Source organism: Prorops nasuta, unplaced genomic scaffold (assembly GCF_024137725.1).
Source record: "Prorops nasuta isolate Cenicafe-Biocafe unplaced genomic scaffold, Cenicafe_Pnas_1.2 PNAS00005, whole genome shotgun sequence".
NCBI classification, from domain to species: Eukaryota; Metazoa; Arthropoda; class Insecta; order Hymenoptera; family Bethylidae; genus Prorops; species Prorops nasuta.
The window spans coordinates 9,272,122-9,294,846 of record NW_027116802.1 but is presented as its reverse complement, the minus strand read 5'-3'; the positions used below and the strand labels follow the sequence as shown (position 1 = coordinate 9,294,846).

Below are 22,725 nucleotides of genomic sequence, written 5' to 3'. Positions count from 1 at the left end.
AAATATAAGCTTTAAATTAAACTACATCATTCAACTACCATCTTCATTCCAATTACGCTTAGTGACACAGACGGTATCTCGAATATACAAATCATCAATAATAAAAATCTCTTTGTAATCCAAAGAAATACGGTTTATGGTTTAATCCCCAGATTAAAACGAGCTGTAGCGGTAAAGCAAAGTATCGTAAAACCGTCCTTTGTTCGAATTAAATAAGTGTTCGATTAGTGGATTATCAATAACATCTGTGAAATACATTTGAAGCATATATCAGAAAAATAGGGGTAAGTTTGTTACATAAAATCTCTTTTCGTCGCTTCTACTAACATTCTTTAATTTTTAAATTTGTAACAATTTCGTTGATATTTCTTTAAAGTATTTTGATAATGGAAGCTGAGCAAGAATTTTCAGTAAATGCCCTGTCTGAAAGCAGGGGTCAATCGTATTGAAAGATTTGGGAAACGGATCCTGCTTTGAAAGATTGGCTTCAGCCTCACGCTTCCAACAAGAAAGCATTATGCTCTATGTGCGAATCTTCCATTTCAGCACACTATCATACATTACGAAAACACGCTCGAAGTAAGAAACATTTGGATTTGATGAGGCGTACAAGTAGCACGAATAGTTTGGACACCATGGAAACTGCTTTAGAAATTCAAAAAAAAAGTAACAAGAATTGAATTAATGTTGACAGGATTCTTTGCAGAACATAACATAGTGTATCGTATAGTAGATCATCTATTACCTCTATTAAAACATTGTTTTCAGGATGTAGATGTTTGCAAAATGTTACGTTTGGGAAGAACAAAATTAACCGCGATGACAGGTGTAATAGCATCTTCGTATAATAATAAATTATGTATTACTTTACAAAAACGCAAATTCAGTATAATGACAGACGAAAGTACAGACGTCTCCAATGTTAAAGTAATTTGCATTATTGTTAGATTTTTCGATGCAGAAATACAACGTATTCGTTGCGCCTTATGGGATTTAATTGAAATTTATAGAGATGAAGATAGCAATGAAACAGCAGAAAATTTATATAACAATATTATTAATTCATTCACTGTTTGCAACATTCCTTCAGAAAATATAACCGGATTTGGTTGAGACGGATGCAATAGTATGATGGGTTCACATAATTCAGTAGCGTCTAGATTTAGAAATGATTGTCCTAATATTACTATTTTGAAGTGCATATGTCATACTGCACATTTATGTGCGAATTATGCTTGTAAAACATTACCACGTGAATGTGAAGATTTAGGGCGCAATATTTATAATTTTTTTAAACTTAGTAGTAAGCGGCAACACCAATTTAAGGAATTTCACATTTTGTTGGATGCTGAAGTGCATAAAATGTTATATAGTACTCAAACGCGATGGCTTTCATTAAAAGCAGTTGTAGATCGAATTTTAGAGCAATGGGAGCCTCTTCAAATGTATTTCACACAGTTGTGGGAAGAACAGCATTTACCAGCAGCAGAGATAATTTACTCATCCATTCGTGAAATGTTATTATTTGTTCTTAAAATGGGTATTACCAAAATTTACAAAATTTAATTGACTATTTCAGTCTGAAAAAGTTATTATTCCATTAATTTACAATCAAGCAGCAGCATTATTTAAAGATATTCTAATTTGTTATATGGACAATAGCTATGTTCTCAGCACGAATGTGAAGGACATAGATCCTGATAACGAGCTTCATTTTCTACCAATAAATGAAATTTATTTAGGTTTAAAGGTAAATACCGAATTGCAGAAACCCGAGATAATACAACAAGCGGAACATGTACAGAATTTTCGTCTGAATACGTTTAATTTTTTGAAAGAAGCAAGCAAAGAGTTATAAAAACGTTTTGATTTTAATGATTTACGTTTGAGAGATTTGGAATGTTTTATTCCTCACAAATCTATTGATCCCCAATTTCATGTAACGGTACCAACATTAACTTCTATTTTTGAAATGTTTCCTCGTAATTTAGATTCTTCCTGTTTCACCAGGCAATCAGTAGATGATGAATGGCGTCTACTACCTTTCGCACAGCTACCACTCGACATTACAAATGAAAAGTTAATAGATGTTTTTTCGGTTAAATTATTAAATTATGATGATATTATGGACCTACAAAAGTACACGAATTTATCTCAATTTGTTTTAAACTTGCTTTGCTTACCTCATTCAAACGCTGAGTGCGAACGACTTTTTAGTAAAGTTAATTTAACGAAAACGAAAAACAGGAACAAAATGAAGACAACTACATTAAAAAATAATTTGACTGCGTGGGAATGTGTTAAGAATAGTGGTACTTGTAAATTATTTGAACCATCCGCAGATATGATAGATCATTGCAATCAAAGCATGTACAATTTTAATACATCAAATACAGATCATGAAAATGAAGGTGTTTCCGATGAAGATTCAGAATACTTTATGCTGATGTAACGCCCGTTTCTCAAAATTGCGTAATTTACTGATATTTCAATTATTATCTTAAATTTAAAAAGAATATATAAATTTGTAACTTAATCTATAGTTTTTATTTGAATCTTCGATATTTGAAAATTCTTTAAATTTGTAAAAAAGTTATATGCTTTTAAATAAATAATGTTTATTCTTACAATGTTTTTCTTCATCTCATTTTCATTGCATAAAAATAATATTTTATTTATAAATATATAAAAACAAATAGCTAGATTTCATACAAAAATTATTAATATTATGAAGCACTGTTGAAAATTTATTCAAGATCGGTTGAATAATTTTTAAATGAGAGCTTATGTTACTTCCTAAACTTTGAAAAACTATACATCATATTATTATTTTATTGAGTTTCTGTTATATGCATCATCATATTAATGACGAAAATAGCAGCTAATACAGCCAACGAAACTAGCCAAGACGCCAAAGACCGATCCTGTTAAAATGGAATTTCAGCTTATCAAAGTCTTAACAAAGATAAATTTTTCTCGATTGAAACTTCCATAAAAGACATTACTCTTCATCCTAAGTAATTAATAATATGATTTTATGTGTACTCAGTTAATTGGCATACGATTTTCGGCACAAATCATCAGTTTTGCAGGTACGGTAATCGAAATCTTTTAATTTGCAAGTGACTTTTCATGATTGGTCAGCGTCCTTCCAAATTGACCAATCATATTTAGTCATTCATTCTCGAACGCATCTTAGGTATACTTCCAGTTGAAACTACAGTTTGTAGTCTAGACACTTGCTATACCACGTAGAGTAGTATATTTTGTTCTCGCCACTTACTATGCAGCGTAGTGTAATTCAAAATGGCGGACTTGGCAACGCTGCTACAGCCTCTGCTACAGCACGCTACAGCAACAAAGCGGTAACCGCAAGCAACGATGGTAATTTGAGGTTTTTTCTACTTATATTTTCATTTAATTTTTTTATAGAATATAAAAATTATCATAAGATATTTTTTAATTTAGGGTAAGTGGACCAATAAGCAACGAGTTTTGGTGTTTGGTACAAGAGGAATTGGATATAGGCATCGTCATCTTATGGAAGATATTAAAACTTTAATGCCTCATCATAGACCTGAGTCTAAAATGGAACGTGTTAAAGATTTGCAAGTAATTAATGAAATCTGTAATACAAAAAATTGTAATAAATCAATACTTTTTGAAGGTAGAAAGAAAAGAGATTTATATCTTTGGCTTTCAAATGTCCCTCTTGGACCATGTGCTAAGTTTCTTGTGGAAAATAGTAAGTCTCTAAGAAATTGATTTTAGTTTCACAATTAAGTAATTTTCATTAATATTTCTTTTTAAATTTTGCAGTTTATACAATGGGAGAATTAAAAATGACAGGAAATTGTTTAAAAGGTTCTCGTCCCTTGCTTTCTTTTGACGAAAATTTTAGTAAGCATCCGCACTATGCTTTGTTGAAAGAATTGTTGATACAAATATTTGGTGTACCGAATCATTACCCTAAAAGTCAGCCTTTCTTTGATCATATATATACTTTCAGTATCCTTGATAATAGGATATGGTTTAGAAATTTTCAAATTCTTACTGAGGATGGTGGATTAGCAGAAATTGGACCAAGATTTGTTTTAAATCCTGTGAAAATCTTTACTAATAGTTTTGGAGGAGAAACTTTGTGGGACAACCCAAATTATATATCTCCTGCTAAGGTAATGTAAAAATACTATTATAGATCTAAGACAGTTTTTGTAATTTTTTCAACAGTGTTTTTTCTAATGATGGAATATAGCATTTAATTTCTTTAAGTATAGCAATTTCTACTATTATGTGTAATGATATCTGAAAAGCACTAATTCTCCATCATTTTAGTTCAATAACATTCAATTTTCGTTATAAGTATCATTTTTTCACAACTAAAGACATTTGTTTCCACTAATACTTAATTAAATAAAGTGTAAAATATTGAAGTATTATGGTCCAGTAACATAAAATCAGCAACTTTTTTGCTTTTAGAAGAAAAACCCCTATTTATCTAATGTTATTACTATTGTTAGATTCGACAAACACTAAACAAACAAGCTGCTGGAAAATATGTCAATAGGCTAGAACAGAAGGCAGCCCAACAAGCAAATAAGCCAGAAGAATCATATGCATTAAATCCTCTAGATGAATTATTTAAAGGAGATCCATTAGAGAAAGCAAAAGTGGAAGAGAGAAAAGAATCAGCTCCCCAAAAGACGGTAATGGAAATAGCTAATAAGTCTAAGAAAAGAAAGAAAACAGGCTTGGGTAAAATTGTGAAAAAGAAGGTGAAATTTAATAAAATGAAATAAAAATAACTTGATTATTCTAATTTTATACCTACAAATTTATTTTATCTTTGTACTTATATCTTTTTAAATACAGTTTAATAATACTAAAATCTTATACAAAATAACAGCTGCATTTCTTCAAAAATTTTCATATTATAGCTAAGACACTTGCGTGATGTGCAATTTGTAAATGTATAAAAAATAGGCTTATAATAAACAACTTATTTAAAAAAATAATTAAGATAAACAACTCCTTATAAATTTATCAGCAACATAAATTAACTGTAAATAATATTTACATTACATTTAAAACTTTCCAAAATTAATTTCTTTAAATGGTTAAGTATATTATTTACTAAAAAAAGCACCAGTTAAAAATGTTTATATATATATATATAAAATACTGTTGATCACTTAAAGAATTTGTGGAAGCAATATTTTAGTTGATTTGTAAAAAAAATAATGTATTCAACTGAGGAATATTCCTTAAATCTCGATAAAATGTGCATAAACATGAGATTTGAAAAATCTTTGTACAGATAGAAAAAAAACTACTATAAATTGTCACTGAGTTTTCATTGATAAAAATAATGATTAAAAATAGATCTATAAAAATACATAATGTATGAATTAGTTCATTCATTCATTGGTGACAATTCATGTGATTGTTGCCCATTGGAGTTAGTGTTTGAATCAATTTGTGCTAAAGCCGATTCACGCCATTTTCCATTTTCTCCATTTAAATTTTTATCCTCGCAAATGCATAAAAATAACGTATCTATTACAGTCTAAAAAAAGAAATAATTTATTAGTGAAAATATTTTGCCATTTAGCTCAGATTTATCTTTTCTTACTTCATATAATGAAATTATGCAGTGTGCAATAAAGAATGCAAATACGCAAGTAACAAAAATGGGTATTGCAAAGAAGTGTAATCTTGGATCCTGTTTCATAAAAAGCAACCCGACACTGCCAGTAGCAGCAGTAACAAAACATTTTCCCAAAAATAGAATAAAATCCCCAATACCATTAATCACTGCTAAATCTAAAGCATTGTTAGCTAGTGTGGTAAATGCCTAAAACATAATAAATTATTTATTATCATTTTTATTTTATTTTATTTCAACTTACAATTCTGGCAGCATTGCAAAAGTGTGTTCCTTCAATTGCAATAACAGTGTAGGCATTATGGTTCATGTATCGAATGAATCGTTCTAAACAATAAAAGCAACAGATACAACATTTAAAGCCACACTGGGCGCACGGAGATGTTTCTTTTTTCTTTTCAAACCTTAAAAGCAATTTAGACATTAAGTTTAAAGGTATGCTATTTTTAAAAAATTAAATTGTATAGTGTAAACTTACTTTGTGAGTAAATACGTTAATATTAAGCGTGGTAGTTTAAAGATTGTAATTAAAAGTGATCCACAAGCAACAGAGCCTAAATGGTAGCTACATAAATTGTTCATAGCAGAGCAAACAGGAAAAGCACTGGTATTCTTCCCTCTAAGATTTAATGCATAAGTATAAATAGGTTTTTAAAAAATCAAAATTATTACAAGGCTGACTTAAAGTACCTGAAGTACCAATGTGCAACAGCACCAGATATCACCATGTCTTGGCAAGCAATTATGAATTCAGAGATCCAAATTAGTCCCAAGATGTAAACCCACCACATATACTTCACCCACGTAGCAGCAATATACTCCACAATAGTAAATGCTATTAACATTTTAAATAAATTTGATTAAATTGCAGAGTACAGTGTTTAACAGACTATCCATACGAATCAAATATCTGAAAGACTAGCATTTTAGCAAAAGTATCCATTATATTCAAACTTTTAATAATTGTAAGAATCTATCTGATATTGTCTTTGGTTTAAGATTGAGAAAAGTTTTAAAGGGAATATGAAAGTTACCTTGCAATTATTATACTGCAAAGTATATTTTTTATTATTATATTTTTGAATCTGATCTCGAGAATTCTCGAGAATACCATATAAATCTACCATATAACCTAAGCATTTACAAGATACACATTTTTTAAGGAGTTCCCCATCCCTCTCTCTCAACCTTTGGTAAAAAATTTTCCAGCTATATTCTTTGAAATTTTAATATGCTTTACTACTTCATGATCAAGTACCAACAAGGCCTAAGTTTGAAATAATGAATAATTTTTTAATTATACGAAGGGTTCCACGCAAATGTGGCAAACAATATCTTCTAACCAATTAAAAATGGATACATCCAAAGAAAAACTTATTATTTAACTTAAAAAATTCAAGTTGACCTTTATATTTTTGCACAATTCTTTCAAGGTTAAGCTAAAGACAGCATCTGTTAAATTCTTAAATGTTAAAAGCTCATCCATGATAGATTTCATTTTAAAATGATTAATTTTTAAGAGAATGACTAATATGGATGTTTTTGTTACACACTGTATAACAGCTATAAACTGCTTTCTTAAAAAAGTTGAATTGTACTTTTAAAACTTTCAAGAGAAATATCTAATTGTTTTTCTTCAACTAGTACTTCTTTTCCATCAACTGAGCTTAAATTCAATGGACTGAATATATGATTTTTATACATTTGTACATATTTTGTTCCAGGATGACCTAAAAGATGAAAAAGATATTTTTTATTACAGATAAACATTTAATACTTTTAATTTAATCCTAAAACATACTTGCTGTTGCAAGGCAAAGCACAATCATCACCCAAAAGGAATAAAATAAAATGAGAGCTGTGAAAGTCAATATTGGCTGGAAAAATAATCCAGGCAATTCTGCTAGACACTTTGCACTATCTTTAAATAATGCAGTCATACGCTTTAAACTATACTTTCTCAATATAATTATAAGAAATAGTAATATTAGAGTAATTATAGTCGCAATAATAGCAAAAGCAAGGAATGCTCTTTCGTTTCTTACAGACTCTTCTAAAAGTTCATTTGGGTTAGTTCGATCCAATGTTCTCTTAATATCCACATATGTCCACCACAATAAGCCTGTACCACCTGCAAAATAGAGCACATTGTTTGATAATTATTTAAAAAAGAATTATTTATAGTTTTATACCTATACAAGATATAGTGACAAGTATTGTTACAATCCAAGTTACAACAGCTATTAATAAATGGAAGATGGCAATCATAAAAAGTGATAAAACTGGAAAAAGAATATGATTTAATTATTGAATTATTCTTCTCTTATTTCAAGGATAATTGATTTCAAAATTAAAATACCAAATGCTAAAAATGACAGTGCTAAAATTTCTCTCCAAGTCTTATAAATATCTCCTAAAATTTGTTCAACAACATCCCATGAATTTACAAAACCATACAAGTTTGTTATGATAGCTTCACTAACTTCTTTAACAGCTTTAGGTATACAGCGATTAAGAATAGGAATACTTTCATATACTGGTAGTTCAGGGCAAGAGCCTGTTTTATTAACTTTATTGGCAGTGTTACTGCTACAAACACTGAAAGAACTCCCTGGTTTATCATGACACAATTGAGAGCCAGTGTCATCATAAAAATCACATATATCTTTCATCGTACTGAGCATTCTATTTGGGCATTTTTTCACACAAATCTTCAATGACTGCTTAACATTCTTTACATCCAGGAAAAATAAGAACCTAGAATTACAAAACATTAAAATAATTTACTACAAAAAATAAAATAAGTAAAAATATTTAAAACACTAACGGCTTGGTACTGGTGTCCTGGCCAGATAATTCCATACTTCCAAATTTTTGATTATTTTTCATTCCACAGACATTACCAAAACTATCATATCCATTTATAAGACGTATAGGGTTGCCATAAACTAAGGCAAAAGCTGCAATCAAAATCTATAAACACAGTACATAAAATTCATTAATTTCATTAATAAAAGTTTGTAATACCCTTTAATTAATTAACAAAAGAAAATGGTAGGTATAAAATGAAATCAATTAAACAATAATATAAAATACTTTTGTAATATCAAAAAGCTTACAAACCATAAGAAACCAGAATGCAATAAAAAGACATAGCCAAAATATATCAGTACATCCTCTGACCCAGGTAGAGTCTGGTCTCTGTTCATTTTCATCATCCTGTCCGCAGCAAGGCATTTTTATACAAGTAAAACTACTCTAAATAAATATTTAAAAATACTAAAACTCCCAGTCACAATTAGGAAATTGACTCTGAGGCAGGATTTTCGAAATTTAAATACGGCTCGATTGATTGGTTTGATAGAACTTGACTCTCCTTTCTTGAGTCAATAAACAGTCAACGAAGTCAGCGACTCTGCGTTCTGCGAGTCTGCGACTAGTAACTAGTGAATGAATAGTGAATCAATCAACACTCAATAGTAGTCAATGAGTTAAGTTAATTAAATTGAGTCAAAGCCAGTCAATTCAGTCAAAGTAGTCAAAGGCAAAGCACAGCTTTTGAATCACTATGAATTCAGCTACACAACAATTCATGATTCAACCATTCTAACCGAGCAAAGCAACATCAAGTGAAAGATAATTAATGTTCCTATATACTTTTAATTTTACCAGAGGTTATTTTTACGAATTCACAGGTTTTATGTAATTTTACATAAATAATTAAGTATCTTTAGTCAATTTCTCGAAATATTATTTATTTTCCAACGGTTCGACGACCCGTTCTATATTCTATCACTTCCATCTTGTATCGTAAATCATAATATTTGTATCGTTTCCGTGGATACCAAACCAAACTATACAGATATAACAGATGTATTGATGTATACATATAAATACACCCACATGAAATCACACACCCACGCAATAACACATAAAGCAAAAACAGCTACTTGAGCTTACTTCAAGCTGTACCGAAGTCCACCGAAGCCAACCGACCGATTTGCCGAAGACCCGAACGAAGACCGAATCAAACGCGAAGTCCTTTTGGTCGGTATAGGCATTCCTGTTAAGTGCATGTTTATTAAGATATTGTGGACTTATGTAGCGCTGATCGATTATAATTATGGACGAGGATAGCAATAAAAAGATAAGGGGTAGAACGCGGGGTAGGGCTCGTGGACGTGCCCGTGGTCGGACAAGGGGAAGAACCAAGAAACAGACTAAGGCAAGTGTGCCCTTAAAGAAACACTCTTAAAGCTACATTGATGATGAGATAATTGAAATTTCTATAGGTCATTGAAAGTGATGAAGAAGATATTCTCCAGTCAACCGATGATATTCCCCCTGAAAATTCCAGCATGGAACAGGAAGAACAAGAATCAGCCTCTATACCACAACCAGTTATGGAACAGCAGTTTGATTTAGAGGCTGATATCTCTCAGTTGGAAGCTCCAACATTTACCACTATCAATAGAGGACCTCCAGAACCTATGCTCCGTTTGAGATGGGATCATAGAGTTAATCTAATAGGAGAAAAAGTTTTAAATCCTATGATACACTGTTGCGACAAGTGTTTAAAACCAATTTTAATTTATGGACGTATGGTGAGAGCTATATGTTTTTATTAAATTATGCCATAAATATAGGGTCTAGCAAAAAATCTGAACTGATTGACTATCATAAAAGCTAAACATTTAAGAGAAGTTTGTTATGGATATAGTTTTAGATTTTTTAAGCATCTATCATGTGTTACTGAAGTGTTAATGGCCATATTTAGGTCAATTTAAATATTTTAATTGGAATCCTGTAATTGTCATAACATATTTATTTGATTGTTTTTAAAAGTGTTTACACACACACAAAATACTTTTTCATGTACTAATTTAATCTAGGTATTTATGAAATTTTTGGGTTTGTTACGGCCATATATTGTACTTACCAAATTCATACCTATATATGATTTTAAATCTAAATATATTATAAATGCTTTAATGTACATAATATACTAACCTTTAGAGTATTATGTTTTAAGGCTGTAATTAGAAATATATCTATCCATTTAAAAATTTAGGAGGAAGTTTAAATGCCATCAACACTGCACCCAAGGCTAAACAAAAGATATCACCTGATAGATTTTTAAATGTATTGAAAACTTTTCCATGACATATTGCATTCTGAATTCGATATTTTTGCCTGACCCTGTATAGGTTATTCTTAACATTCTTTTATTTTTACTTAGATACCATGCAAGCATGTTTTTTGTTTATCTTGCGCCAAAAGAGAAGATAAAATTTGCCCACGTTGTACAGAAAAAGTTTGTAGAGTAGAACAAGCAGGTTTGGGTACAGTTTTCATGTGCACACATGGAGGAACTCGATATGGTAATGCTGGCTGTCGTAGGACTTATCTAAGCCAAAGAGACTTACAAGTAGGCATAACACAAGAATATAAGATAATAGGCAGTGAATAGAATATTTTAATAGCTTAACTTACTTTTTAGGCACATATTAATCACAGACATGTATCTGTTCCAACACAACCTGTACAAGGTATGCAAGTAGATCCTCCTCAGTATACACATTCAAAATCAGATATGGAATCTCAGCTTGCAAAAGTGCCAACAGCACCAATGCAGAATCCTAGAATAAAAGGTGTTCAAGCTCATATAATCCAGCCAATAATGGGAAATGACCCAAGAGTTAATTCAATGGTGAATCAATCATCAGGAGAGCACAGACAGCAGCACAGACCTCAGTCTATGTTAAACATGCAGAATTATTCACAAAACTCGGCTCCGCCTCCACCAAATAACACAACAATGCGAACAAATCTTATAACCGTACCGATCCAAGACACAACCATTTCATCTCACGATATTCACAATCAACAAAGCCATCATTATTATCCTCCTCATCCTAGCCAAGTGAATTATGGTAACTATAATGTTCCTCCACCTGTTTCTCAAACACAGCAGTACTATCAACAGGCACAGCATCCAGCTCAAGTTTCATATGTAGCACAATCTCAACAGCAGCAATACGTATCTTCAACGCCGACCTCCCTAAGGCCGTCGCCTTCCGGATACATGCAGGACCCTCAGTACGGTCCACCGCCTCCACAACCGCCACCTCCTCCACAACCACAGTGGTCACAACATCAACAACAATTTTATAGATAAAAATAATGTATTTTATTTTTTATTCTCCAATTAATTTGTAAAGATTTGTATATTACGCATTGTGATAAACTTATTCTTAATACTAAGTCTTGTTTTATTTTGCTGCAAATTACTCAATCTGCATGACACGTGAAATTATGTAAATATTTTATACTCATTTTACTCTGTATTAATGCAATAGGCTTTGTACATTAAATGGCTGATTAACATTGGTGCAATGAGCTCCACATTGAACTTCATACAGATCTTTAAATAAATAAAAGATTCTTAGTTTTTTGGCAGAATTTAATATTGTACAGGCTTTAACGATTATAACTTATGTACAAAATTAATTATATATAACATGTACATAGAATGTTAGAATAATTATTTTAATTTCTTGGAATATATATCTATATATATTTTACGATGAAATCGTCAAATAATCATCACTCGTACACGTAATAGCGATCCTTCCCTTCATGCAGCATCACTTTACAATAATAAATATTAATTGACTAAAATCTCCGGCAGTATAAACCTAAAGAATTCATCGTTAACGCGAGTTGAGAACAGGACCAGCACATTACCCATAACAAACATTTTATATATTTGAACATCCTCTATCATACATAAAAATAGTTTTTAATCTTAAGCCAACACATCTATATCGTTATGTAGTATAATCACTGCATCTTTTGAATATCTTGTTCCCTTCCTTTTCTCACATATTGCACTTAATTTACAATTGTTATTCCTATTTACAACTCATTCGCATGCAACATTTGTGGGAAAGCATGACAGTACTAAAGAAACATGGATTTTTAACAGAATAAAGTCTATAATTCAGATCTGACAAAATATTTTGGTTGCAAAATGTTCTTTTGGAAGACTAGTGTTTCATACAGGTTTAATGATAATATTAAATTAACAATTGTGCCAAATGATTATGAAATATTCGTTTAATCACTGATCACGAATGAGTCGCAAACATTTTATAATTTCTTTAAGTTTGTATATTAGAGATAACTGATTTCAATAAACATATGCAGCTTAGAAACTAAATAGATACTGTATACATGATTATCCTCGATAAAGATCTAAGTTTTGATAATACCATTGTCATTATTTTTAAATTTAAATATTTTGAAATTTTATATTTTAAGAAATACATTGTCATTGTGTAGAATCCCTTTGTAGGGATATGATAAATTATTACAAAAATACTTTCTGATAGATGCTTAAAAAAATGTCATATATGTTAATATAAAATAAGAGGTCAATAATTTTGAGACTAAGAATCTCAAATGCTTCTTGAAGTTTTAACTTGAAAATGGCATAATATACAATAAGATAAAATACTAACTATAATTTTAAATATAAAAGAATAACATTTGTACAGTATACAATCGTAATTCATGAGATATACAATGGGAATGCTTTACATTTGGTTAAACATTTATTAAAGAAAAACATGTTTTCTCTTAAAATAATACCCTTGAAAAGAGAAAGGAAAAAGAAATTGATTGTTATTCAAAGATATTTATGCCAAATTGGCTTTAGAAGAACTGAAAGCTTTATTATATATATGTATAAAAAATATAATTTTAAAGAATTCTAAAATCTTATCGAATATATGCCATATTAATTCATCTAGTGTAATTATCTAAAGAAACGTTCTTTAAAATTTTTTACAATATTATATACACAGCTATTGAAATCAGTCGGTCTAACTTAATCACGTACTTGTAGATGGATGATTGTGAATATTGACATTCAATTGTGGAATGAGTGGAGATGCAAGTGGTTTAGGTGTTGCATTTTCCGGAATTGATATTGAAATTGCCGGTGGTACTGGAGAGTGTTTTTTATTTCTTTCAGGCTGCCATGGCTTAGCATGGTCCTTGCTCAATCTTTCGCTTAATGCTTTCAAAGCAATTTGTCTGTAAATTAAAATAATTGTCAATAACTTCAAAATCTGACAAATATATGAAATTGTGTCAGAATGATATCTGACCTGCGTCTTTCACTGTCATGTGGATCAATTCCAGGAAGATTGATAATTAAACCTGGTGGGGCATTTGACATGTCAAACCTCCTAACTACTTTCTTACATATTCCAATTCGTACAAAGAATCCATGTACAGTATTGCTTACTACCGCTATTGGTGGCTGTAGAACATTTGGGAAAAAGCTGCAACAATAATTAAATAAAACTTGGCTTCAGACAATTTCCAATAGTGCATCATACCTAGCAAAAGTGAAATTATCAGCCATATCTCCTCTGGTACCATTGGTATGCCTCTGGTAAAATCTCAGATAGATCCATGAAGTTAACAAGCCGCTTAAGAACATAGTAGGATGGGTACCCTCAAAAAGGCCGACTAGCCATAATATAAGACCTATGCACCATACCATCAATGGTATGTTTCTATTAGTAATCTTACCAATAGGAGTCTTTACTAATATGTGATCTGGCATAATTTGTTTTACAGCGACAAGTACACCTGAAGAGACAAATAGGAAGATTAAGAGGAAAACTTGGTCATTCTTGAAGCAAAATAAAAAAAATTTCATACCTGCAATATAGCCTGCTAATCCATGAATGTGAATATGAAAAAGAAGCTCGGTATCGTTTGTGCACATATAGAGAAACAGGTAGAACAGCGCTGAGAGGACGGCAACGCCGAAATTTACAATGGCAAAGAAAGTCATCATTTCCATAGCACCCCAAAGAGGTTCAATCAGTTTTCCACAAAGACCAACCGTGAGGATGTCCGCGCATACCTCCCAGAAATGTATCTCCAGAAAACAAAAAGTAAATGCCGTCCAAATCCAGAAAGCTGGGGGCAGTAGGTAACCTGGAGTGACACTTAAGGCAAGAACCGCATCATCGGAGAAGGAGAGGCAATAGGAGAGAAGGACGACGACACATATAAATTTCACGCTAGTGCTGGTATTTCCTAAGAGGGCAGCGAACTGCTGCCTCAGGTAGGGAATGTTCCTACCAAGGCCCTTTATCGCTGCCATGACAAGATAACTTAACCCCTTTCAGCCTGTCAGCCCGTGGCTCTGTGGATATCGCTGAAGCTGATCGCATCGGCCTGGAGTACGGCGGCCAGCCAGTGAGCCAGTCAGTCGCCTTTGTCACCTGACGTTTGCCGCGGATTGTCGACGTTGCTGTCGTTGCTGATTGCTGCTGAATTTGATCTGAATCTGAGACAATCTCGGTTGTCTCCCTTGTTGCTGGGGGTTGAAGTATCGAATGATATCCAAGATGTTTATTAAAGTAAAAACTCCGTATCCAAATGACACTTTTGTCCGACAATTAAAAATCCTATTTACGATCACTGTTAGTCATACTTCATTGATGTTAAAATCAATTTCTTACCCGAGATAATTAACCTATAAGCTTCCCATATTCCATGTGCCACACGCATTACGCACACTGACGCATAGTGCACATACATACGAACGCGCGCGCTCGAACAAGCTGCCTGTTTTCTCCGCTAACTGTTAACCTGAGATCTGGATACATGACAGTACAGCCCAGTCTCAACACACAGGCCCGGATGACTCGGTCGGGTTGGTATTGTCAATAGTATCAATAATATTTCAATGTGTAATATACTGACGGCAAATTGCAAAGTGCCAAGTCAGGGGCAACGTTCGTCGTTAGCTTTAGACACTTACCCACACTGACTTACATATATTGTGTTTTGTGTGTATCCTTCGTATTAAATTTCTATATTTTCTATCTGATTTATGTGTTTATTTTGATTGTCTTTTTTTTATCGTTATCTTTTCTTTTCCTTGCTTCATTTCTTCTCAAGGGGAACAAGTCGGTTTAGAGAAAGAGAGGAGAGGAGAGGAGAGGAGAGAGTGAGTATAAGTTACCGATAATGGCAGGAAAATGATGATTGGACGATTCATTCAAATATTAAATTAGAATTGTTCGCTAAATGCCCGGAGTTTGTCCACGCTGCAATCACCAAGTATATTTTGCCGAAGAAAAACTCGCCCTTGGCAAAGTCTGGCACTACTTTTGTTTCTCTTGTCGTTAGTAATATTTTTGCGTGTCTTGTGCTTTAAATTCTGTTTGTTAATAAATTATGTTTATAAGGTTTTTCATGAGGTTTATTTTACAGGTAATTGTAGAAAATTGCTGGACAGTTGTACGGTTACAACGCACGAGGACGATTTGTACTGCAAATACTGTTATTTCCGCCTTTTTCCCCCAAGCCGATCGTCCTTTAGAGTGCAACCGGCAGAATCTGATAGTATTCCGTCATTGTCCACGAACACTTCCCTTTCATATTCTACAGAAAATGATTACAGTTGTAAGGAATCCATTATAAACAGCCAGCAAAAGCCGAGGCTTCGTGGGGGAGGAAAAGAGGAAAAGAAAATTTTTCCGTCACGTCAGAGTTCTTCATATTGCAGAGAAGGTGTTTGCCGCTTGATCATGTTAAGTGTTTGTTTTATCAGAAACATCGATCTAACCTGCAGGAAATTGATACGGTTACATTTCGGCTAATTTCACGCCGGATGCCATGTACTAAGTGAATTTAGCCAAAATGTAATTGATCAATTTTCCGCAGTTTATGTAGTTCTTACCCTTCCAGTTTTTTGCGTGAATCAAAAAGAAAAATTGCTACAGTCGGCGTGAGGATGCGGAAGAAAGAAAAAATGACGATAATGAGCGATCAAATTTGGCATATGAAAGACCAGAGGACTCTTTAGTCCCTTGGCAGGAAGAGGACAAATTTGCAGGAGGGAAAAGTCGAACAGAGATGAATGTTTCCAAGGAAAATTTTCCGGAGAGAGATCGTATGCGCGGTGGTTGTGGAAGCTGCGAGGATAGACCGTCCTCTTGTCCAGGTTCAGACAGATCCAGCAGAAGAGGCAGAAGTCCATGTCCATCGAGAGAGAGTAATAGGCGAGTAGGCTGTTGCCCAGCAGCGGATACGGCACCAATTTGTGAAAAGTCTCAAAGATGCTGGCCGCCTTGCATGGGTGAAAAGAAAAATTGTGGAGGCGGCGGTTGTTGCGGTAGTGGCTGTCGTGGCGGGTGTGGTAAACCAGGACAAATATGCATGCCGACGAAGCCGTGCACGTTGCCTTCCTGCAGGTCACATCCACCGGCTACTCGTGGCTCCCCATGCTGCTCGCCTAGATCTTGCGCCACCCAGCAGCCATGTTACAAATCTTTTCTTCCTACGTGCAATAGTACTGCCTCCAGTCGGTAAAGAATATTTCTTTCCAAACACATGTCAATATCACCGATTTCGTATTGATCGATCGCAGGAATAACTCCGGATGCTGTCAGAATCGAGGAAACAATGCTTGTCAATCGAAATTTTCACCAGGATGCGGATGTTTCGGCGGAGGTTTAGACTGTCAACGTTGCGGTAGAAAAGTATATCAAGCCGAGATGCAGGTAATGATTCCCTTTGTAGCGGAATGATCAATTGTTTAAGATTAACTGAATCCTTTAATTTTGAAGATAGCTTCCGGAGTACCTTATCACAATATTTGCTTCAGTTGTTTCTGCTGTAGAAAGCCCTTGGAAGCCCTCACTTATCAAGAAAATTGCGGAGAGATTTATTGTAAACGTGAGCTCATGATTTTCCTCTCCTTTTGAACATTATTGGGAAGTTATGCAATAAACGAGTTTTCTTTATTGTTGCTGTTCTTAGAATGCTACATCAGAAATTTTGGACCACAAGGCTATGGATATGGAATTGGTGCGGGAGTGTTGCAAACTCCTATGTGAATCCCCTGCGATTAATAAAAAAGGAATAATAATGATTTTTCGCAAGTGTTCTTTTCATTTCTGTTGTTCTGAATTCTAAGAGTGGAGATTTTACGGTAGTTTGTACGGGAGCTCACGTACATACGAGTATTCTGGCAGGATGGCGTGGCCATTATAGTATGAAGGAGGAAAGGAGGACGTACTGTCAGGGGATTCTGGTGATGGTGGTGGTGGTGGTGGTGGTGGTGGTGGTAGTAGTGGTGGTGGCTTGCAAAGAGGAACTGGGAGGGAGACTGGGTGGAAGAAAGAGTGAGTGGTTGGTTTATTGAGTCTTTCCTCCCGGTGGATTACGAAACGCGGAGGTACGCCTTGGAAAGGTGGGGGTAAAGGGCGTTTATATAGCTTTCAAGCGCAGAAGCTTAATCTAATTTCAAATATAAATCTGTTCTCTCTCCCCTTCTCTCCAGTTTACGTTGCTCCTTCTTTTTTCTCATCTCCTCTCGCTTATCGTTCATCGTGCTTCTGATCTCCTCTTTAGCCGCGAATATCCTCTTCCATTAAGGTTATGGGACACGACTAGCGTGCTTCCTACATGTGTGTGTGCGTGTGTGTGTTCACGTCTTCCAGCAATATAACGAATCATATATATATAAAGCAATAAATCCCAATGGCCATTCATCGCCTGGCCAATGATATCGTTCAAATATCTATTATAATTCTACATATATACATATACATATATATTATTTCACAATTTGTTTACTACTCCACATTATTATTGTAATTGACGGGTAAGCGAATGGTCATGTCCCCGTGGGTATATACGCGTGATGCTTTCAGAGCGCGGCAGAATAATGGAAAAGTTAAAATTCATTTGTGGGATTTTTGGTGATTGAAAAGTGGAAGACGTGAATTTTTGAAAAAAGAAAGGGTGGGAGGAGGGGAATGTTTTGTTTAATAGTAGCGTTGAAGCTGTGCCACGGCCGGGGTCAGGAAATGGAAATATCATCGGTGATCGGCAACGAGTCAACCTTTGTGCAAGGCGTCTATTTTAAACGGTATGAAAATCAATTATTTCGTTAATTCGTGCGTTACATTGGCTGTCACGAAGCCATCAGTCTGAGCGACAGCAGCCTAAGGCTGTATTTTTCAATTCCAATGTCGTCCTCCCTCGTCCTTCGGCGGCCTCGCCAACCAACGGCAACGCCTAACCCATTTCTCCATAAATTTTTACTTTTAACGTTCTACCTTTTCTTATGTTTCAGATCCCAGGTGACAAGTTTTTAATGTCTCTTGAATGGCCACCGAAGGGGGAAGCGAGCAAGTAAAATTGTGTGAATCGCAAGGTCTTAAAAATTGATAATGGTAATTTGTCAAAATTTCAAGCGTGTCGTTGGTCCAGTGTGAGAATGGCAGATGTGGGGATGCGACATTTCGCACAATCGAACCCCGCCGACCCCCAAAACTTGTCACAACATACAATCTCCATTGGAAGGATATTAATATCGTGTTTGGAGTCTGAGCTTGAGCAGAGAGCAGGTAGGTAATGTTTGAGAACTTTTCAGGATAAAATGAATAATTTTTGATGATGTTTTTAGAGCAACGGTATATAAATGTATATATAGAGGCAGGAGGAATTGAGGAGGGAGCGACTGTATGGATAGCATGGAGAATTATGGAAAATATGGATGCTACCGTGAAGAATGGTGAGCGTGAAGGGGTTCGTCGGTGAAATGAATGGCACGCGGATACATTGACTCATGGGAAATGAGCCTCGTCGAATCACTAAGTAATTTAAAGGAGACTAATTTTATGGGGAGGCTGGCTAAAGCTGCGGTGGATTCACGGCTGCATCGTAGATTATGTTAATTCCCCACCATCGGCCAACTCTAGATTAGCTTCTGTTAGCTGGGGGCCTCATAAAAAGTTGATGCCATGTTTTGCCAATATCCAGCGTATATCATAAGCCACTGTGAAATATAAATCCCATTATTGGCGGGTAAGAGACGCGCGTTGACTTTTCCATTGGTATTTGCCAATGTTAGTAAAGAGGCTGAGACGAGGGATGAAAGGACACAACGGCTGTGCAGGCAAACAGGCAGGCAAGCAGGCAGGCAGGCAGGCAGGCAGAGAAGCAGGCAAGCAAGCACAGGCCGTGTCTAGTGAAAGGGGTCGGTGGTAAACTGGGCGTAACCCCCGAAAATAATCTTACAAGTGTGCGCGCGCGCGTACACTGCCGAGCAAAGTCTGATTTATTTATCGAATCATAAATTATGCCCGTGCAACAAAGCTGGGCAACTGTAAAGCGTTCTTTCTGATGGTCCGCGTGCTTTGGTTCCTCCTGCCAGTGAGCCGGTGAGCGAGGAGGGACAAGGGCGCGAATGTAAGGGCGTGTTTACACTGCGTGCTCGACCGGAAACACGATTTATACGATGCAAATTACACGCGTATGCATCCACGAGCGTCACAGCAGCCCTCCCCACTCCTCCTCACCCACCCGGCAAAACAACGCCATTATTTACTCTGGCTTCAACATATCGCTATATTTTATTTCTTCCGTCGTATCTTTCGACTAACAACACACTCTTTTTCACCACTCCGGTAGTCCATAGTTTCAAGAAAAATGCCCAGGTCGCCATTAAAATGGTCGTTCAAGGCGAAACTGCTAATACCTCAGTCGATATTATGGTAGGAAAGAAATAAGTGAAATATATTGGTCCATATTGCGCCATATTATGTTGCAGCCTGCCGATTTTTATTATTTTCTCATGGCGTGTTTACGAGTGCGGATGAATGGAAGCGTGCTTTATGAGACTGGTATGGCTTTTATATTAGCTTCGGCTGATGTTGTTACGGAGCTGAATAAAAATTGACAATTTTTCTGGATAAATTAAATGGTATAGGTGTATGCGCGCGCGAGTGGGGCAGAAATTTTAGGAGAGTGAAAAAAGGGTTGCGAGGAATAAAATAAAATCAGTGTGGTGTCATACGCGCCTGCTTGCATGATAAATGTAGCGATTTAAAATGGAAAATTGTCTTTTCGTGTTCACAGGTCCGGACGTTTGACTAATGGTCCCGTATGAACTATTGGAGCATTATGCTACAGGAGATACATCGAACCTGGAGAAGAGAAAAAAATGTCATCCGTTTGTCAATCGATCGATGGAAATTAATTAGAGATTGGAGAAGGATGAATTTGGCGAGAGAGAGAGAGAGAGAGAGAGAGAGAGAGAGAAAGGAAAGGACGAGAATTAGAGAAGAGTTGGTGCGCGCCGTGGCGGATTGAAGCCGAGCGAGGGTTGGGGGACGAGGAGGCAGATGGAAAGGAATGGAGCCCCCGTGACAGAACGATCATAATCCCTCGAGCGTTTTCTTTCATTTCGCTTTATTATCATATTATTAAAAAAATCCCCGTGAAATGTTATTAAAACGGCGCTTAAGCGTCGCACGCCGCGTGGCGTGTTTTTATCTGCGATCAAGTCGACCGCTGAAAATTGGACGACGCGCGCTGGTCTGGACGGGACCACGCGAGCGCTGGGAATAGCTTTGTATTAATGAAGCCGACGCCAGTTGACACCTATGCGCGCGCGATGCGATACTCCGACTCTGTACAAGCGGTGGCCGTGCCCAACTATGCTTAACTAAGCGTGAAACGCTTCCATTCTCCGAGCCATTATGCTCTTACCTATACCTATATACAGTCTACACCCGTGCGAGCCTCCGAGCGCAGCGATTCCATTCCTCCAACGAGACGCCGCAAACTTTTCTTCGTTAACGCTACAACGAAAGAATTCCGTGCTTCTGCTATTTTCTAAATGCTATAGAGAGAGAGAGAGAGAGAGAGATAGAGAGAGAAAGCAGGAGTATCAGATAAAATAAAAGTTGCGTTGCTCGACGATCTATCATCGCACGCCTATTCGCATCTGACAGAGAGACGATCTGTCATCCACTTTCGTTTCGTTGCGTCAACGCATCCTGCTAGAAAGCTTTCGATCAGCTCCGTCCTTTTGCTATTTTCCTCTTCCTCTTATCACAGCGGATTCTCCCATTGAGCTTTCGTCGATGCAAAGCCATGCAACAAGGTCATCTATTCTGTCCGCTCAACACCACTAATGATTTTCATTCGTTCTACTCGAGCTGCGTCTCTCCGCAGCTGGTCTTTTGCCAATACCAGCTGACTATCCCAAAGTCAAACAGACACCTCTCTCTCTCTCTCTCTCACGCACACACTCTGAATAATGATATAGAAGTGCTGCAGGTAAGGCAAGGAGAGCGAAGAAAACTTGCCAATCACTTCCTGGCGCGAAACCGATGGAAATCGCATTTCACAGCGTGATTTCACTCGAAAGGGGAGCATACGTATATCCTGACAGCGATAAAAGGACTCGCCTTTGTCATGCCTTTCGCACTTAAAGCCAACAATTAGTCGAGCAAAGCCGAGCCGAGCGCTTATGTCGGTGATTAATGGATATCTACGAGTGCACCAGGCGTGTTTCACTAATGGCTCCCTCCGCACTACCTCCTAATTTTCCATTAGCACCCCGTCACCAATACTACTATATTTTCATTATCAACGCTGATTTCTTCCTCCTTTTCCTTCTCGCGCACTCGACAAAAATCACCTTGTTGACCAAACGAGGCGTCCAGTTAACTCGTGCCAAATCGATCACAATTCTTCACGGGAGAATGACTTTAACAATCAAATCCTTATGATGTTTTTCACTCGGCTCTTACCATCGAAAGGTTATCAAGAATAAAAGATTATTTTATTCGAGATTCGTTACCGGTATACAACTATATATATTTATTACTCGTCTTGGCGCACTATACGAAAATTAATTTTTTCATTGAAATATTCACGGATTTTTAATTATACACATATATAAAAGTATCAAGTTTACCCTGGAGAGACGGGGGCAAACCTAAAAATCAGCATTAAAAGGTCTAACAATAGATTTTCATTATCCAATCCGGTTCCTTCCTCTCCTTCGTCCTCTGGCTCGACAAAAATCACCTTGTTGGTTCAAGGCTGCACGAATTTTTGTATAAATGGACCGGAAAGATCAGCAAATATATTTAAGGTTGCATGCATAAAGCTGTAGCTCTCTCATCCGTACACACGAACGCATTGAGCAGAGGTTTTCGTTC

The 22,725-nt window shown here is 35.6% G+C and overlaps 6 protein-coding genes across 13 annotated transcripts; 4 read left to right on the top strand and 2 right to left on the bottom strand.

Annotated features, from left to right (window-relative positions):
• The first annotated feature begins 1,131 nt into the window (after window positions 1-1,131).
• LOC136773838 (uncharacterized) lies at window positions 1,132-2,452 on the top strand. Its single transcript, XM_066727750.1, has 3 exons — window positions 1,132-1,527; window positions 1,580-1,811; window positions 1,893-2,452. The coding sequence occupies exons 1-3, from the start codon at window positions 1,132-1,134 to the stop codon at window positions 2,450-2,452; spliced, it is 1,188 nt and encodes a 395-aa protein (XP_066583847.1).
• An 832-nt stretch (window positions 2,453-3,284) lies between these two features.
• On the top strand, window positions 3,285-4,805 carry LOC136773306 (ribosome biogenesis protein BRX1 homolog). The gene is made up of 4 exons (XM_066726872.1): window positions 3,285-3,384; window positions 3,469-3,745; window positions 3,820-4,175; window positions 4,521-4,805. The coding sequence occupies exons 1-4, from the start codon at window positions 3,382-3,384 to the stop codon at window positions 4,797-4,799; spliced, it is 915 nt and encodes a 304-aa protein (XP_066582969.1). The 5' UTR covers window positions 3,285-3,381; the 3' UTR covers window positions 4,800-4,805.
• A 10-nt stretch (window positions 4,806-4,815) lies between these two features.
• Window positions 4,816-9,546, bottom strand: Ctl1 (choline transporter-like protein 1). Its single transcript, XM_066726863.1, has 11 exons — window positions 8,789-9,546; window positions 8,493-8,638; window positions 8,025-8,422; window positions 7,858-7,947; window positions 7,467-7,796; window positions 7,264-7,395; window positions 6,356-6,500; window positions 6,144-6,284; window positions 5,910-6,069; window positions 5,633-5,854; window positions 4,816-5,566 (listed from the first exon to the last, which is right to left on the bottom strand). The coding sequence occupies exons 1-11, from the start codon at window positions 8,900-8,902 to the stop codon at window positions 5,414-5,416; spliced, it is 2,031 nt and encodes a 676-aa protein (XP_066582960.1). The 5' UTR covers window positions 8,903-9,546; the 3' UTR covers window positions 4,816-5,413.
• Window positions 9,547-9,675: 129 nt separating this feature from the next.
• Window positions 9,676-11,929, top strand: Hakai (E3 ubiquitin-protein ligase Hakai). 2 transcript variants are annotated; one of them, XM_066726870.1, is made up of 5 exons: window positions 9,676-9,890; window positions 9,958-10,269; window positions 10,905-11,093; window positions 11,166-11,598; window positions 11,683-11,929. In XM_066726870.1, exons 1-5 carry the CDS (start codon window positions 9,789-9,791, stop codon window positions 11,841-11,843), a joined length of 1,197 nt encoding a protein of 398 aa, XP_066582967.1. In that variant the 5' UTR covers window positions 9,676-9,788; the 3' UTR covers window positions 11,844-11,929. The 2 variants fall into 2 exon arrangements, with proteins under 2 accessions (XP_066582967.1, XP_066582966.1); XM_066726869.1 differs by having other exon boundaries at window positions 11,166-11,929.
• A 1,314-nt stretch (window positions 11,930-13,243) lies between these two features.
• On the bottom strand, window positions 13,244-15,290 carry LOC136773305 (transmembrane protein 115). The gene is made up of 5 exons (XM_066726871.1): window positions 15,214-15,290; window positions 14,402-15,136; window positions 14,074-14,329; window positions 13,840-14,016; window positions 13,244-13,765 (listed from the first exon to the last, which is right to left on the bottom strand). The coding sequence occupies exons 2-5, from the start codon at window positions 14,850-14,852 to the stop codon at window positions 13,561-13,563; spliced, it is 1,089 nt and encodes a 362-aa protein (XP_066582968.1). The 5' UTR covers window positions 14,853-15,136; window positions 15,214-15,290; the 3' UTR covers window positions 13,244-13,560.
• Window positions 15,291-15,303: 13 nt separating this feature from the next.
• On the top strand, window positions 15,304-17,621 carry LOC136773302 (muscle LIM protein Mlp84B-like). Of its 7 annotated transcripts, none has more exons than XM_066726867.1 (8): window positions 15,353-15,407; window positions 15,656-15,704; window positions 15,772-15,881; window positions 15,971-16,289; window positions 16,483-17,067; window positions 17,130-17,262; window positions 17,329-17,437; window positions 17,522-17,621. In XM_066726867.1, the coding sequence occupies exons 3-8, from the start codon at window positions 15,785-15,787 to the stop codon at window positions 17,596-17,598; spliced, it is 1,320 nt and encodes a 439-aa protein (XP_066582964.1). In that variant the 5' UTR covers window positions 15,353-15,407; window positions 15,656-15,704; window positions 15,772-15,784; the 3' UTR covers window positions 17,599-17,621. The 7 variants fall into 7 exon arrangements, 5 of the variants coding, with proteins under 5 accessions (XP_066582965.1, XP_066582964.1, XP_066582963.1 ...); XM_066726866.1 differs by lacking the exon at window positions 15,353-15,407 and adding an exon at window positions 15,425-15,543; XM_066726865.1 differs by lacking the exon at window positions 15,353-15,407 and adding an exon at window positions 15,425-15,543 and having other exon boundaries at window positions 15,656-15,881.
• Window positions 17,622-22,725: the final 5,104 nt, after the last annotated feature.